Source organism: Mesoplodon densirostris, chromosome 4, assembly GCF_025265405.1.
Source record: "Mesoplodon densirostris isolate mMesDen1 chromosome 4, mMesDen1 primary haplotype, whole genome shotgun sequence".
Lineage (NCBI taxonomy): Eukaryota > Metazoa > Chordata > Mammalia > Artiodactyla > Ziphiidae > Mesoplodon > Mesoplodon densirostris.
In genome coordinates, this window is record NC_082664.1 from 169,272,472 (window position 1) to 169,288,780 (window position 16,309).

General features: G+C 38.4%; 1 protein-coding gene across 1 annotated transcript in view; it reads left to right on the top strand.

Annotated features, from left to right (window-relative positions):
* Nucleotides 1–16,309, top strand: part of MALRD1 (MAM and LDL receptor class A domain containing 1) — a 625,167-nt gene that overhangs the window by 588,197 nt on the left and 20,661 nt on the right. Inside the window, exons 38-39 of the mRNA XM_060096153.1 lie at nt 6,882–6,961; nt 7,054–7,150. Of these exons, the coding sequence (XP_059952136.1) occupies nt 6,882–6,961; nt 7,054–7,150 (177 nt within the window). The remainder of the gene's footprint in view (nt 1–6,881; nt 6,962–7,053; nt 7,151–16,309) is intronic.

Sequence of the window (16,309 nt, forward strand, 5' to 3'; positions counted from 1 at the left end):
TCTTGAAGCAGTTTTTAAGGCTTTTTCAATATCATATGTGTTATTGAACTACTCTAGATTTCTACTGCTTACATTAATTATATAATTTATAGTATCATTGCAAAATCATTCATGTCATTGAGGCTTTCAAGTTTCTGTTTATAGAGCTTAGTATATAAATATGTATGTATATACACATAATACATAAATAAATTTATTTTATATACATTATATATAATCTATATATATTTACATATTAACATTTACACTTACAAATATATGTTAAATATACATACATGTATAATATATATGCTTGTGTGTGCATGTGTGCATTAAATTTGAATAGTAACAAGTGCAATGAAGAAAAATCATTAGGGTAAGCAGGTTGCTAGGAAGGGACGGGGAAGGGATGAAGGCAGTGTTGTATTTTAGATAAACTTGCTGATTAAGGCCTCTCTGAGAAGGTGTAATTTGAGTCAAGATCATAATTCCATGAAAGTTCAAGCTATTCCAAGATTTGGGCACACTACTTAACTGTCAGGAAAAGCAGAAAACATGAAGTCCCCGAGGCAAGAACAAGCTTAGTGTGTTTAGGGAAGAGCATTACCAGACAGCATGTGGTCTAATAGATTACGATGCACCTAGAACAAGGCCTAGCATACAGAAGGTGTTCAATAATTACTCACTGAACAAAGAGTGCAGGGTTTAGACTTTTTTCTCAGTTGACTGGAAAGTCATTAGAAGATTCTTTGTTTTGTCCTGAGCAAGTAGAGGGCTTTGTTACTTCACCAAAAGGTCAAAGTGAGTCCTAAACACCCGTGGATTCTCACCCTGGGCTTTGTGAGTACTCTGGTTAGTGGACATTCCTTCCAGAGGCTGACAATTCATTATTTGTTCTTTCTAATTTTCAGCCTTACCATCTTGTGTGTTTTCGTATGTATTTCAATGAACATATATTCAGTGAAGGAGAGAAAACAAGAATAATCCAGCCTTGCTGGAATTAAGTCACAATCTATGTTTTAAAGGAAAATTCTTTCACACTTCACGGGATGACAGGAGAAAAAGTTCAGAAAACTATTTCTTGCTAGTTTACACTCCACAGCAAAAATTTAATGCTTTTATCTTCTTTATCTTAGAACAAGACTGGTTTCTATTGACTTGCAGCCATTTTCAGTTGCCCAGTTTGTAAATCATTTAGTTTCTTTGCTATTCTTTCCCCCTTCCATCCAACTCCAGGGAAATAATACTTCAGAACAGTTGGGAAAAAAAGCAGAAGTGGGAAGCTCAAAGCATCAATTTCAGGAGTTTTCTGGGGGTGTTTTGGTGTCACATCAGCTATCTGTATGAGCAAAAGGGGAAAAGAAGGACACTTTTTATCTGCTTTATTTCTTCTCTGAAGTAGTTAAGGTTGTTTCTATTGTAATAATTTGAAATAACATGAATGTGCCTCCTTCCTACGTTTGCAATTCTGTGCAACTTGACTACCAATCCAAGTGGAAATTGCAGTAAAAGCCACACAGGAGCATGTGATTTGTATTTTCAAGTAATCATCCCCTAAGGACAAAATCTGATCATATATATGCTTCTTTTTTGGTAGGAAATGGAATATAGTAAGAATTTTACAAATATTCATATGGTGCAATGCCAAGAACATAGGCGAAGCAGTTTCGAGAACCTGAATTCTAGCCCCATTAGGGGCTACCTCAATTGTCCCACTCCCCTTCTGCTGGCACAGGCCCAGCCTAGGGATCAGAAAGCACTCGGTCTGAGCTGATGCTTTCATGCAAAGTTGGGATGGCACTACTTTCTCCCCTTTGGAGTACTTCCGATGGGTAAAAACCACAGAGGATGGGGCGGGATGGGGGTGGGGTAGAAATATTCATCACAGGCAACGAACATCCTAAACACCTGCTCTTCCTTCCCCTCCCTGTATAACTGGCTCAAGAACCTCCAGGCATATTTAGATGTAAAAATGCTTTTTAAATGGCATGATTAATAAGTCATGAAAATAGAAGCTGTGGCAATGTCTTTTCACTGCTCCCTAAGTCTTACTGATGCTCAGGCAGGGATGGAGACAGGGCAGTTGTCAGATGCCAGCTCCCTGGAGGGCCAGTATGTTAGGGCAGGGAATGGTCAGGACCATGATTTACACCAGAAAGCAAGAGGCTGGGTATCAAAGAGCCTGACGTAGATAACACTTTACAGTTAACAGTGTACTTTCACATGCATTGTTTTATTTAATTCTCCTACACACCTTGTTAGGTGAGTTGTAATTCTTACTGTTTATAAATAGGAAACTGAAGTGATTTGACTCTCCTAAAGCCACATAGCTAGAAAGTGGCAGAGTCTAGACTGAAATCCAGGTGCCCTGACTCTCATTACTTACTCTTTTCCCAGCTCTACATCTGCCTCCCCTACACCTAGATGTTTCCAGGGTAAAGCTTAATGTGACAAATGGGAGTTTTCAGACCATGAGGAGCAGGAATATCTCCACTGTTTCTCTCCTAACAGACAAAAATCCTAACAGACAAAAATTGTGAAGTTGACTGCTATTATAAACAACTATATTCCAACTTCAGGAAGACCATGGGAAGCAAAACCATGTAGTGAACAGAGCATCACGTGAGAGCCAAAGAGATGTAGTTTAAAGTCTAGTTCAGAGTGTACCTCTGGTGACTTACTGCTCAACCACTCTGGGCCTTTATTTCCTCAACTATGAAGTGGGGAAATAACTCGTATCTTGTAACATTAGTGCTCCACAAGTAATACATTAAAGCATTTAGAATATTGTTTAGCACACAGCAGGTGTTCAATTCAATCTCTATGGGACTTAGTATATTGTAGTTTTCTGAAGCATGAATGTCATTGTAGGATGATATTGGCTTCTATAAACAAGAATGATATTCATGATTTTACTAATCATAAAGTGTTGCTGTAAACATGCCTAATAAAAAGAAAAACAAGTCTACTGCTCTAATGCTAAATGATAAATCTAATCTGGACTATATTCAAAATGCATGCTCCTTCTGAAGGGATTTTCCTTCTACAGACATAAAAAACTATAAAATTAGAGTAAGTATGGCTGAAAAAATATACTGCAGTAAATAATTGGAAAATCTAGAGGTTAGTTTAGCATCCCATTAATAATCTGAACATAATTCAAACATATCTCTCGAGATCCCATCAGTCATAGATGATTTCTATACACTTAGATGACCATTTTTCTCTGAAACATTGTTGTATAATACATACATAAATTTGTAATGCTTTGGAATAAATATAACTTAATATATCACCTGTTCCATTCATGTCTAGTTGAGATTACACATTTTTTCACTTTCTGGCTCTGGAAAAATAGATTCTTGAAGCTATTTTTTTCATCTTCTTCTTTAGCACTTTTCTTTACTTTTCTTATACTTCATATATTTTATTTTCTGCTTTGTCTCTTATTTATTTTTAAATGTGTTTTTTATCTCCCAAGTTTATGCTCCTACAAATTCTCAAGCATGTCTTGCCCATCCTTTTTATATCTAGCAGACTACCTTGTACATAGTAGACATTCAATAAATATTTTATGAATAAGGGATTATTGATTTAATGAGGAGAACTTCAGGGATCAAAATGAAAGAGCAGGGAAACTGGTTTTGTGTGTGTGCTCATAATAGAAGACCAAACTCAAACTGGCTCAAACAATTAAATAATTTATTGACTCATGTATCTAAAAAGTCTAAACCCAGAGCAGGCTTGAAACAGGAATGGATTGAAAAGTTTTCAATGCCATTAAGGTGGTTCCTCCATTTCTCCATGATTTCCTAGGCTCTGTCTTCCTGTTTTTTCCTCAGCCTTGCTTTTGTAACAAAATGGTAGCTTCACAGGGCTATACTCTTCCTTTTTCACATCAGAGTTGGGCAGAGGATATTTCTTACCACAAATATCCATCAATATGTACCCACAGGTGACAATATTCTTACTGGACAAACTTATGTCCATGTCTCTCTATGAAGCAATCACTGTTGATTAGGAATGCATTGGACAAGATCCTGAGGCAAAAGGCTACACCAAGGAAAATGAGATTAACTCTAGAGGTCAGGTTGTGGTTCCCTCCCAACCAAACCATAGACATGCTTATGATTTGGTGGAGGGAAGGGAAGGAGCGTGGGTGGTTAAATGAATCTGGGGGATAATTAAGTGGTAGTGTGAACTTCCGTCATTCTAAAAATAAGGCTGAAATTCTCCAGTGTTATACTTACACTCATCAGGTATATGAAATAAGTGATAAAACACACAGCCTCAGATTAGCTCAGAATAAATCAAATCTTCCTCAAAAGCTTTTCTTATGGGTGCTTTCTGAATCAAAACAGGTCATTTTCTTCCCTTTTGTCAAGTTATCCGTTAATTTTTTTTCATTAAACCGATTCTTATGACTCATTATGAAAAAGAAGACCTCCAACATAATTTCATCACAGCTAACATTTATTTTTTCTTGACATTAAAACAAAACAAACATGCATTCTAATTTAGACTGAGGTATCCTAGTCTTTAGCACAAATATTATAAAATGTTTATCGTCCTTATGGATCCTTTTGGATTGCACAATAGGTGGAATCACCATTGCATTCGATCTTGTTTAATCATAAAATAGCTAAAACATTACCTAAAAAGGGCTATCTAGTCCTTAATTGTCAAGCAAATAAGGTGAATCTCATTGCCCCATTCTTTTAGGGACCTCACTCTTGGCACCAATTATGCAGCACTCCCCACACCCACCGGACTCTAACAGCCACCCAGCTTTCACACAGCTGTGCCTGGAATGGCCACTGGGACTGGTCTCCGCTGGTTGGCTGGCATCCGCTTAGCCAAAGCACACCCAGTTCTTCCCAATATCTCATCCACTTACCCTATCTGATTTCTCCCCACAAGAGCCTTCGCCCTTCACCCCCAACAACTATAATAGTACCCAACATGCTACTACTAAAAACAACAATCTTTGCATTATCTCTTCAGGAAAAGTCAGTCTCTTATTTTTCCTTTGGTATGCTAATACTGCTGATTTGCTAAGGAGAAATAATAGTTGAGTGAAATATCTACGCTTCCCTACCCAGGTTGCCTGTGAAAAGTAATAGAGAAGATGACTAGCCTTTTCTTTTTAAAACGTCTCAATGATCTTTAATAGAGATCTGTGGTCACCTTGGAGGAGATGAGTCCACCAAACTGTAGAGCAGACAGGATGCTCAATTTTCACTTCTAGCTTGCAGTTCTCAGGGAGATGGGACCAGAGAAATTCCTTTCACTGCCACTGCTCAAAGTGAAAGGAACTTCAGCATGCCAATTCTAGCATACCATCACTACAGGTCTCCGTGTTCCAAGACAAGGATTGAGGACCCACCCCATTCAGGAAGATTTTAAGGGAGTCCAGGCAAAATGTGAAGGACTTACATGCAGATTCACATTGCCAACCTGAGAACTGATAAGAAATACATATCAAGGTTTATGAGAATAAAAAACAAATACTCCAATCTTAAACATTCTAATTTATTTTAATTTGAATGTCAGAGGCATCAAAAACAATCAAATTATCTTAAATTTCTACTTTTTAAAGAGTATTTACTAAGGAAAGAAGGCATTCTTATGGTCCTCCTTGAACCACTAAGCTTTTTATATTTAGAGAAGTTATTGCTTTTTTGAAGAAATTGCTATTGGTCATTCAGATTTTCAAATTCAAAAGAGAGACTGAGAAAAAAGATATTAACTGTGTGCTGAAGAAGCATTGCTTCTAACACACCACTTTTAAACACACACATTCAAAAGCTAGTTTTTAGGGCTACCCTGGTGGCGCAGTGGTTGAGAGTCTGCCTGTCAATGCAGGGGACACGGGTTCATGCCCCGGTCTGGGAGGATCCCACATGCTGCGGAGCAGCTGGGCCCGTGAGCCATGGCCGCTGAGCCTGCGCGTCCGGAGCCTGTGCTCCTCAACGGGAGAGGCCACGACAGTGAGAGGCCCGCATATCATGCAAAAAAAAAAAAAAGTTGTTAAAAACTAGTTTTTAATCCTATTTTATAGCATGTACCATGAATTTGGCAGAAAATTCAACCAAACCCTTCTTAACTTGTATCCTGTTATTTTTGGTAAACAAGAATGTATACATAAGATTTCACACTCATATGTAAACACATTCCACCAGAGAAATTCTGACACATTCACTGCTTAGAGATAAACCTCGTCTCCCTTTGAGGCACAAACTAGTCTCCAATTCTGAACTTTCTGAAGGCCATCCATATCAGAAGAGATGTCCCTAGTGTTACAAGTTTCATCACATATGTCCCTAAATATAGCAGAGGTAGTGAAATCCTCTAGGACTGATGGTATATCCAATTTGATCCTTAACCTGATTCCAAATCCATGAACTTGAAGGATCATCCCCTTGTAACAAGAAATAAAAATACTCTGATTTATATTTATGTTAATCTATAATTTGAATATTCTCTATTGGTATCTGAAAGAACTGAAATCCATTCACTGTTGAAAAACGTGTAGCTTTTGAGTTTGAGACAAATGAAAAAAAAGTAATATTGGACACTGGTGAAAAGTGAAGTCAATTTTTGAAAGCAAGAAATTAGCCTTGTTCTCACCTTATAGATAAAGAAATCAAGTCCCCACCTTACAGATAAAGTTAAGAAGGGAATAAATATTTTTAAAAAATCATCTTACACAATAATGTGAAAAGAATACAATTTAATTATCTTTTTGCTTTGGTTTAACATTTTTGGTTTCGTATCAAAGTTACCCACATTCCTGGTATCTCATTGTTTATTGATATTCATCAGTTTATTCCATGACAATACTGCTAACATATGTTTCCACTTCTTTTTTTGCCAACTATTACATTTTATCTCATTTCCAGATGTGGACAAGGATGGAAGGGAAATCGTTGCCATATCAAGGTTAACCCTCCCATTGCTGATTTCACGGACACTCAGAACAGTAGGTTACATTTTGACCACAGTTACTTGAGTTTTGGACTCTCTAATATTTTTCACTGAATATTTACATTTTTCATTGGTTTGAAATTCCAGATATATGGACCCTCCTGGGTATTGGATTAGCTTTCCTGATGACTCACATAACAGTAGCAGTCTTGTGTTTTCTTGCCAAGAGAAAAGTACCAGTAAGGTAAGTGATGCCTTTGATTGCTGTGGCAGACCAATTTTCTGAAACATTTCATTTGCTATATTTTCCTTTCACCCCATATTACATACTGGTAATTTTAGTTTTCCATACTTTATGGATTTATTTTTCTGAGTAGAAAGCAAGAGCTACTTAATGATAATCACTCTTGTTTTAACTAAAAAGCATTAAGTTTACTTTTCCAATTATGTTAGGAACATTTTTGATGACACCAGAAAACAGAATCTGACATTCTCCTCAAATTAAAAAGGCATGAGGCGATGGATGTCCCACTTTCTGGTAGTGCCCGGGGAAGGCAGCAGAACTGCCAAAGGGATCCTTTCTTGACTTGCTTAGGGAGGCTGGCTCTAAGCACCAGTATTCCAGACCAAGACTCCCATGTTCTAGGCAACATACAGAACAGAGGCCAAGAGCTGCTGCACCTGGAGGACCTCTGTGGGCTGGGCTCATGCATAACTAAGACCTCACAACCTACAGTGCCCTTCAGGACCCTGGGGCTTCCTACCCAATACCCATCTTCCCATCACCTGTGTGGGAAACACATCACCCCAATAATGAAAGCAACTGACTTTCCCATAAACTGAACAAGGTAAGGGCTCAGAATAAGATTTAATGAAAATATTTAATGGATCTTTATTGGAGTAAAACTGCCTCATAATACTGTGTTAGTTTCTGTTGTACAACAAAATGAATCAGCCATGTGCACACATATATCCCCATATCCCCTCCCTCTTGAGCCTCCCTCCCACCCTCCCTATCCCACGTCACTAGGTCATTGCAAAGCACCAAGCTGATCTCCCTGTGCTGTGCTGCTGCTTCCCACTAGCTAGCTATTTTACATTTGGTAGTGTATATATGTCAATGCTACTTTCTCACTTCATCCCAGCTTACCCTTCCCCCTCCCCGTGTCCTCAAGTCCATTCTCTACATCTGTGTCTTTATTCCTGTCCTGCCCCTAGGTTCATCAGTACCATTTTTTTTCTTTTTTTCTTTTTTTTTAGATTCCATATATATGTGTTAGCATGCAGTATTTGTTTTTCTCTTTCTGACTTACTTCACTCTGTATTGCAGACTCTAGGTGCATCCACCTCACTACAAATAACTCAATTTTGTTTCTTTTTATGGCTGAGTAATATTCCATTGTATATATGTGCCACATCTTTATCCATTCATCTGTTGATGGACACTTTGGTTGCTTCCATGTCCTGGCTATTGGAAATAGAGCTGCAATGAACATTTTGGTACATGACTCTTTTTGAATTATGGTTTTCTCAGGGTATATGCCCAGTAGTGGGATTGCTGGGTCATATGGTAGTTCTATTTTTAGTTGTTTAAGGAACCTTCATACTGTTCTCCATAGTCGTTGCATCAATTTACATTCCCACCAATAGTGCAGGAGGGCTCCTTTTTCACCACACCCTTTCCAGTATTTATGGTTTCTAGATTTTTTGATAATGGCCATTCTGACTGGTGTGAGGTGATACCTCATTGTAGCTTTGATTTGCATTTCTCTAATAATTAGTGATGTTGAGCATCTTTTCATGTGCATGTTGGCCATCTGTATGTCTTCTTTGGTGAAATGTCTATTTAGGTCTTCTGCCCATTTTTTAATTGAATTGTTTTTTTTGATATTGAGCTCCATGAGCTCTTTGTATATTTTGGAGATTAATCCTTTGCCATTGTTTCATTTGCAAATATTTTCTCCCATTCTGAGGGTTGTCTTTTCGTCTTGTTTATGGTTTCCTTTGCTGTGCAAACGCTTTGAAGTTTCATTAGGTCCCATTTGTTTATTTTTGTTTTTATTTCCATTACTCTAGGAGGTGGATCAAAAAAGATCTTGCTGTGGTTTATGTCAAAGAGTGTTTTTCCTATGTTTTTCTCTAAGAGTTTTATAGTGTCTGGTCTTACATTTAGGTCTTTAATCCATTTGGAGCTTATTTTTGTGTATGGTGTTAGATAGTGTTCTAACTTCATTCTTTTACATGTAGCTGTCCAGTTTTCCCAGCACCACTTATTGAAGAGGCTGTTTTTTCTCCATTATATGTTCTTGCCTCCTTTAAATGAATCATCTCTTGCACACCTGAGTTTGTGGTCAGAGATTTAGATTTGCTGCAAATCTCTGTGCCATAGAGCACTGGATAACTGCATTTTCATTGGTGCCAACTTGTATGTGCCTCCCACTTGAATTCTCCTCAGATGTCCAGCTGCAATCATGTTAATTAGCAGACACCAATCTTGATATCATCAATTAAGGCAAATTTATTATAAAATTATAGTGTTTGTTAGAAAAAAAATATGACATTTTAATCCATTACTATTAAGAAGATCTTACTCAACTATTAATTCTTTTTTTTTTAATTTATTTTTGGCTGCATTGGGTCTTTGTTGCTGCACGTGGGCTTTCTCTAGTTGTGGTCAGCGGTGGCTACTCTTTGTTGTGGTATATGGGCTTCTCATTGCGGTGGCTTCTCTTGTTGTGGAGCACAGGCCCTAGAATGCATGGGCTTCAGTAGGTGCTGTGCGTGGGCTCAGTAGTTGTGGCCCACGGGCTCTAGAGAGCAGGCTCAGTAGTTGTGGCAAACTGGGCTTAGTTGCACCACAGCACATGGGATCTTCCAGGACCAGGGATTGAACCTGTGTCCCCTGCATTAGCAGTCGGATTCTTAACCACTGTGCCACCAGGGAAGTCCCCTATTAATTCTTTAGTTGTTTCTTAAGTGCCTAAAATATGTCAGACAATGTGGATACAAATATGAATGAAAATCAGTCTGGACTTAACATAGTGGGGAAAAAACAGAAACAAAGCTACTAAGTGAAATACTGGTTTTGTGCTAGGAAATACATGTATTAGTCAGCATTCTCCAGAGAAACAGAAAGATAAGATAGATAGATAGATAGATAGGTAGATAGAAAGATAGCTAGCTAGTTAGATATCCTATTGTTTCTCTCTTTCTCTCTGTGTATATATATATATATATATATATATATATATATATATATATATTTAAATATCAAATACATAATATATATTTAATGTATAAACATAATATATTATACAATATATATCATTAATACATTAGTAATTATTATATAACTATTGTTATATTACTATCATTAATACATTGGTAATTATTACATAACTATTGTTATATTACTATATTGTCTTATCATGTTTAAATATATCAGTATATAATATATAATATATAAAGATATCTCAAATTAACATATATCTCTATATAAAGAATTACATATTCATGTATACCAGTTACATAAATTAATATTAATGAAATAATCAATATTTTACTTGTATTAATAAGAAAATTAATAATGGAATATATTAAGAGAGAGGGATTTCTTTCAAGGAATTTGCTCCTGTAATAGTGGGAACTGACAAGTATGAAACTTGCAGGGCAGGCCTGCAAGCTGGAAATTCAAGTAAGGGCTGATGGTGCAGGCTTGAGCCCAAAGCCTGCCAGACAGACTATCAGACTGGAAACACAGGTAGGATTTTCTGCTGCAGTCTTGAGGCAGAATTCTTTCTTCTTCAAGAAATCTGAGTCTTTACTCATAAAGCCTTCAAGTAAGTGAATGAGGCCCACCCACATTATGGAGGGTAATCTGCTTAAAGTTTGCTGACTGTAAACGCTAATCACATCTGCAAATTCCTTCTCAGCAACATCTAGACTAGTGTTTGAGCAAACAACTGAGCTCCATAGCCTAGCCAAGTAAACATATAAAATTAATCATTGCAGTATATAAATAAGTTGTCATATTAACACAACCAGTGGGATTCCTCAGAAACAACCCTAAATTTCACATCTTCTTCAGATTCCTATTGGACAGCCTGTACTGTCAGGGCTAAGGAGAGACCTCTCAGGCAAACACTGGTGGCACCACAGCCCAGCCTGACAGAGCCACCTCTCCTTTCTCTCCTCCATTTCTGTCATTCTTCTGTAATTTTACACCTTCACTTCGTCTTTTCTCCTCGCTGCTGATTTACCGCCCTGTCCTCTTCTCTCTCACGAGTACCTTCTCTTCTGATTTCCAAAATCTCAAGACAGTGGTTTTATTCCCTATAACTCCCCCAAACAAATATCACTCAAGACAGTGACATTTGTATTTCTCTTGTAAGTGATCTCCTGAATTGTTCACTGCACACCCTGCCCCAGAGGACACAGTGAGGAAGTTCCTACTTTGGACCTGCCTTGGCCCAAAGGTGGGGAAGACCCAACCCAGAGCTACCATGATCCCTCTGCCAGTCCTTTGGATTGGAGGCTTATCCTGAGGCGCCAGAGACTTCTCAAGGATTTGTGGCACAAATAGTTTCAAGGGAGTCAATTTACAGATGCTCAAACTTCATAGATTCTCTTCTGACTAAGAAGGGTGCATTTGGCCCCAGGGCATTGCCTCTCCTGTTTCTTCTTTCCCAGATGTCCTCATTAGCTTATGCTTATCCTGATACTTACCAAAAAGAGATTCCTATAGCAAAAGAGATTTGAGATAAGCAATATTGAAAGGGGAACAGGAGATAAATCTTTGCCAAATTTATCTTCTCAGTTTCCCAATCTTTCTCTGTCTCTCTTCCTCTTTCTCTCCTTTCCCACTTAGAATTTGAAATCATGATTTTTTTTTAATTGAGGTATATTGTTTTACAACGTTGTGTTAGTTTCTGGTGTACATCAAAGTGATTCAGTTATATGTGTATATTACATATATTCTTTTTCAGATTACTTTCCATTATAGGTTTTTACAAGGTATCAAATATAGTTCCCTGTGCCATACAGTAGTGCAGTAGTACAGTAGAGTATTTTATATACAGTAGTGTGTATCTGTTAATCCCAAACTCCTAATTTATCCCTTCCCCCCACCCTTTCCCCTTTGGTTTATTTTCTATGTCTGTGAGTCTCTTTCTGTTTTCTAAATAAATCCATTTGTACCATTTTCTTTTAGAGTCCCTGGGACACATTTTAACATATGCATCTGAGTTTAACAATGAAGTCACTCTTTTTCTGAAAATTAAGTTTGATATGGTTGATTGGATAGTTAGCAGGGCTGGCTTTGTCATTTAGATGAGATGGCAGACAAATTCCATAATTTTAAAGAACTCAATATAAAATATTTCAGAAATTATATTCTTTGCAGCCACTAAACTTATCATAAAAATTTTAGATATTCACATGAAAATGTAAAAGGAGATGCATATTTTTCTAAATTATTTTAGGGAAAAGTCAAGTGGCAGGGTTCAAAGACCACTGCACCAAGTTTAATTTTCCACCGTCTGCACCCTCCACATACACCCTACCCTTGGGAAAAGTCTCACCATTTCCCCAAAGTGCATGGCTTTTCACACCCTCTGCCTGGCAGAGCTATACAAACTGATGTATTTTTGATACTAAGCAAAAATATCCTGGCATCCCTTCAGGGTTAGTCACTGAGTTGTCAGAATGTTATCCTAAAGAAGACAGTTATAGCTCCATTATGTAGGGTTACTACTAAACTATTTCCATATTAACCAGTTCGTATCTTTACATCCCCAGTTTCTAGCATTGTATGCATAAGTGATACCCAATACACGCCCATTGAAGGCTATCTATACTTCATTGAACATTATCCATACTTCTGACCATCACCAAAAACATTGCTCATGTCTACTAATTACTTTTAAATTAAAATGTTGCACATTAACTTTTTAAAAATGTCTTTTTGCATGAAATCTTTTAAGCCCTAAAGCAAGTTAGAATGCTTGGCCAAGAGATGGCTAAATGATAACAGTGACTCACCTTGAAAATAATACCAAAACTTAGAGATAGGCAGGAATTAATGTAAGCAGGAAATTCATCATCCTCTCTAAATAAACCTTAACCTTAAGATTTTTCATTAGATTTTATAAAAAGAATCTGTAACATAAGAGGCCCTTCAGTGACTTGAAAAACACATTTTTTGTATTAATTTCTTAAAAACATAGGATGGAGCACTGCATGCTCAGACAATGCTAAGCACAGCAATGAGACTCTTTATTTTTTATTTTTTTTTATTTTTTTTTTGCGGTATGCGGGCCTCTCACTGTTGTGGCCTCCCCCGTTGCGGAGCACAGGCTCCGGACGCGCAGGCTCCGGACGCGCAGGCTCAGCGGCCATGGCTCACGGGCCCAGCCGCTCCGCGGCATATGGGATCCTCCCAGACCGGGGCACGAACCCGTATCCCCTGCATCGGCAGGCGGACTCTCAACCACTTGCGCCACCAGGGAGGCCCAGCAATGAGACTCTTAAAGTTGTTTTCAGAGATGCAGTTCCTGGATTTTTTATACATTCTCTGACCTTTCTGTTAGCTACTTGCCATTGAATGTATTAGGACACTCTGATTGCAGGGGAAGAAAGCATCTCAAGCACCTTAATCAAAATAAAGAATTTAGTGTAACAATGCACATGTCTTCCAGAGCACAAGGGTAGGAATAAAGAGATCAGACCTCAGGAAGGCCTGGACCCAGCAGTATTCTTCATCTGCCTCTCATCTCTGCTGCTTTTTGCTTCACTCTTGGTGAAACAAAGAAACACTCTGAAAACACACTTCCTTTACTCTCTGTCTATATAACAAAAAGGTGTTGACTAGAGAATGGATGTTTGTTACTCATTATGTCCCCAGATCTGTGGAGAGACAATATCTTTGTTTTTACGTCTCCATTCCATATTCCAAAGGATAACCCTCTGATTAGCCCACTTGGGTCAAGACCCCATTTCTCGTCAAATCAACTGTGGGTGAGCTATGGGGCAGGATCAGTAGTACAAACATGGCTGCTGGAGGGGGGGGGAGTGTCATCATGAAAGATCTCTGAAAGGTATCCACTACACCTGTGTCCATGGTCCAAAATCCACCAGATTTTTACTCATGACACTTTAGAGGGAGCAACAAATGTAGCAGCCTTCTAGAGCTGTTTGCAGTTCATACAAAGTAGATGTGACAATCCAGCCTACACCTAGAAATCTAGATTAAAGGATACAAATAAATAGTGGACTATTTATTCTTCATTTGCTGAGGCCACATAATACCCACAGCTTTCCTATTTTGGACTATATCATCTTTGCCTGGGGGAAAATATGCAAAAAAATTGCTGTTTATTATGCTGCATTGTGGCACTTACTCCTAAAGAATTGTGTTAGTTTAATAAATACACTAACAAATGTTAAAAATCAACAAACCTATTTCATTCAGTTATGCTGAGAAATAAGATATATCTATGTCTTTTCTAGAAATTTTCTGAATAATTTCATAGGATTGTATGTATGTGCAACAGTAAAAAGATTGCTGATTAGGAAATTATAAGACCTGAATGTGATCTTGGGAATGCCTCATTATTCAATGCCACAAACATGTGCTAGTCTTGAGAAAGCTCAAAGGTATATAAGATTATCATCTTATATGCTTTCATAACTCCATTATAATATGTATTTGACTATGGCATGTGTAACGGTAGAAATGTAAAACAAAATACTTTGGGGGTAAAATGGAAGGAAAGAAGGATCAAAAGATTGTTGTTAATATTTCTGATAAGAAAGAAGGTTATTAGGATCCCCAAAGCTATACCAGCTGCCCATGAGGATTACAGATGTTCTTGTTTGAGATTTATGAATAAGTGGCCCTGACTTCCAAATAAAATATCTATCTCTATAATATTATTCTTTCTTCCAGACCCTTTCCCACTGCTGACACCCTGTATGATAATGTGGCTCTTTGGAGGCAGAAGTTTTGCTTCTCTTCCAGTGTGAGATCCTGGCATAGACCTAACCTGGGCCCAGCGATGGGTATTTATTCCTAGTCAAAATCAAAACCTTACTTACTCTATGCCTCAAGGCATTCAGCTGCTCTTGCAGTTAGGATGTCACCAGTGAGCCTGTCCTTGGTCCCTGAAATGAATACTTAGTCTTAGCAAACTGGAATTCCACTAGCGGCAATGACCAAGCTTGTCTCATAACACTTGCGAGCCTTTGCTCTCTCCACATGTGCATTTGCCCTCAAGAAGTACAGCTGTTAAAATCCACGAACTGAACTCCTCAGTCTCAGTCCTTTGTGCATACATTGGCCATGCTCCGCCAAACCCTGCTAAATGTTTACTTTGAGCTAGAAAAGCCAAATGGAGAGCAGGGTTTTGAAATCTTCCCCTTAAAAATGGGATTGGACCGGCCTCCCTGGTGGCGCAGTGGTGTGAGAGTTCGCCTACCGATGCAGGGGATACGGGTTCGTGCCCCGGTCTGGGAGGATCCCATATGCCACGGAGCGGCTGGGCCCGTGAGCCATGGCCGCTGGGCCTGCGCATCCGGAGCCTGTGCTCCGCAACGGGAGAGGCCACAACAGTGAGAGGCCTGCATACAACAAAAAGAAAAAAAAAAAAAATGGGATTGGACCATGTGTTATAATGATGATTTCTCCTCTTCCTCCTCCTTCTTTTCCTTCTCTCTTTTTTTTAAAAATAAGAATCTTATGCAGCCTATTCTTTTATACTTTTCCCTTCATCCTCACCTTTGTTTGTTTTTTTATCCTGAAATGGTAGAACAGGCCCATAAAAGAGACCTCAGAGGAAAAAGAGTCTTTGTCCCAAACTGATCACATCTCTGCTCCTCTCAGAAGAGTCCCATTCCCTACCCTGTGGCCGGGAATTTCATGAAGTCAGAACTCCTCTTATTTAGAGTGGAGTGAGTAGTGCACTGGGCAAGCCTTGGCATATCACATAGAGGTGATATATTCTGGGGAGCCAGCAATTCAGATGGATGAAGAGGGCTGCAAAGGGAAGGTAGCAATCGTATAAAGACTTGAAGGATGGAGAAGCCAGGCAGAGATGAAGAAAGAGGGTTCCTGAAAATAAAAGAGAATGTGGAAACTTATGGTTTTCAAATTGACTGACATAGCTATAGAGTGGGGGTGGGAGAACAAATTAGATTACACTTAGAAAAGTGTATGGTAGAGAGGTGGTTAAAAGTTTTGAATGCCTATTTTAAGGAGATTTCAACTTATTTTTAAAAATTGGGCTAAGTGCTGGCTATCTTCTCTCTGTTCCCCCAAGTCCACCCTCTACGCTTCTCCACCAAACAGGATGGAGAGGGTAGAAGGTGGATCTGGAGACCTGACCTCTATGCACTGCATTAACGGGCT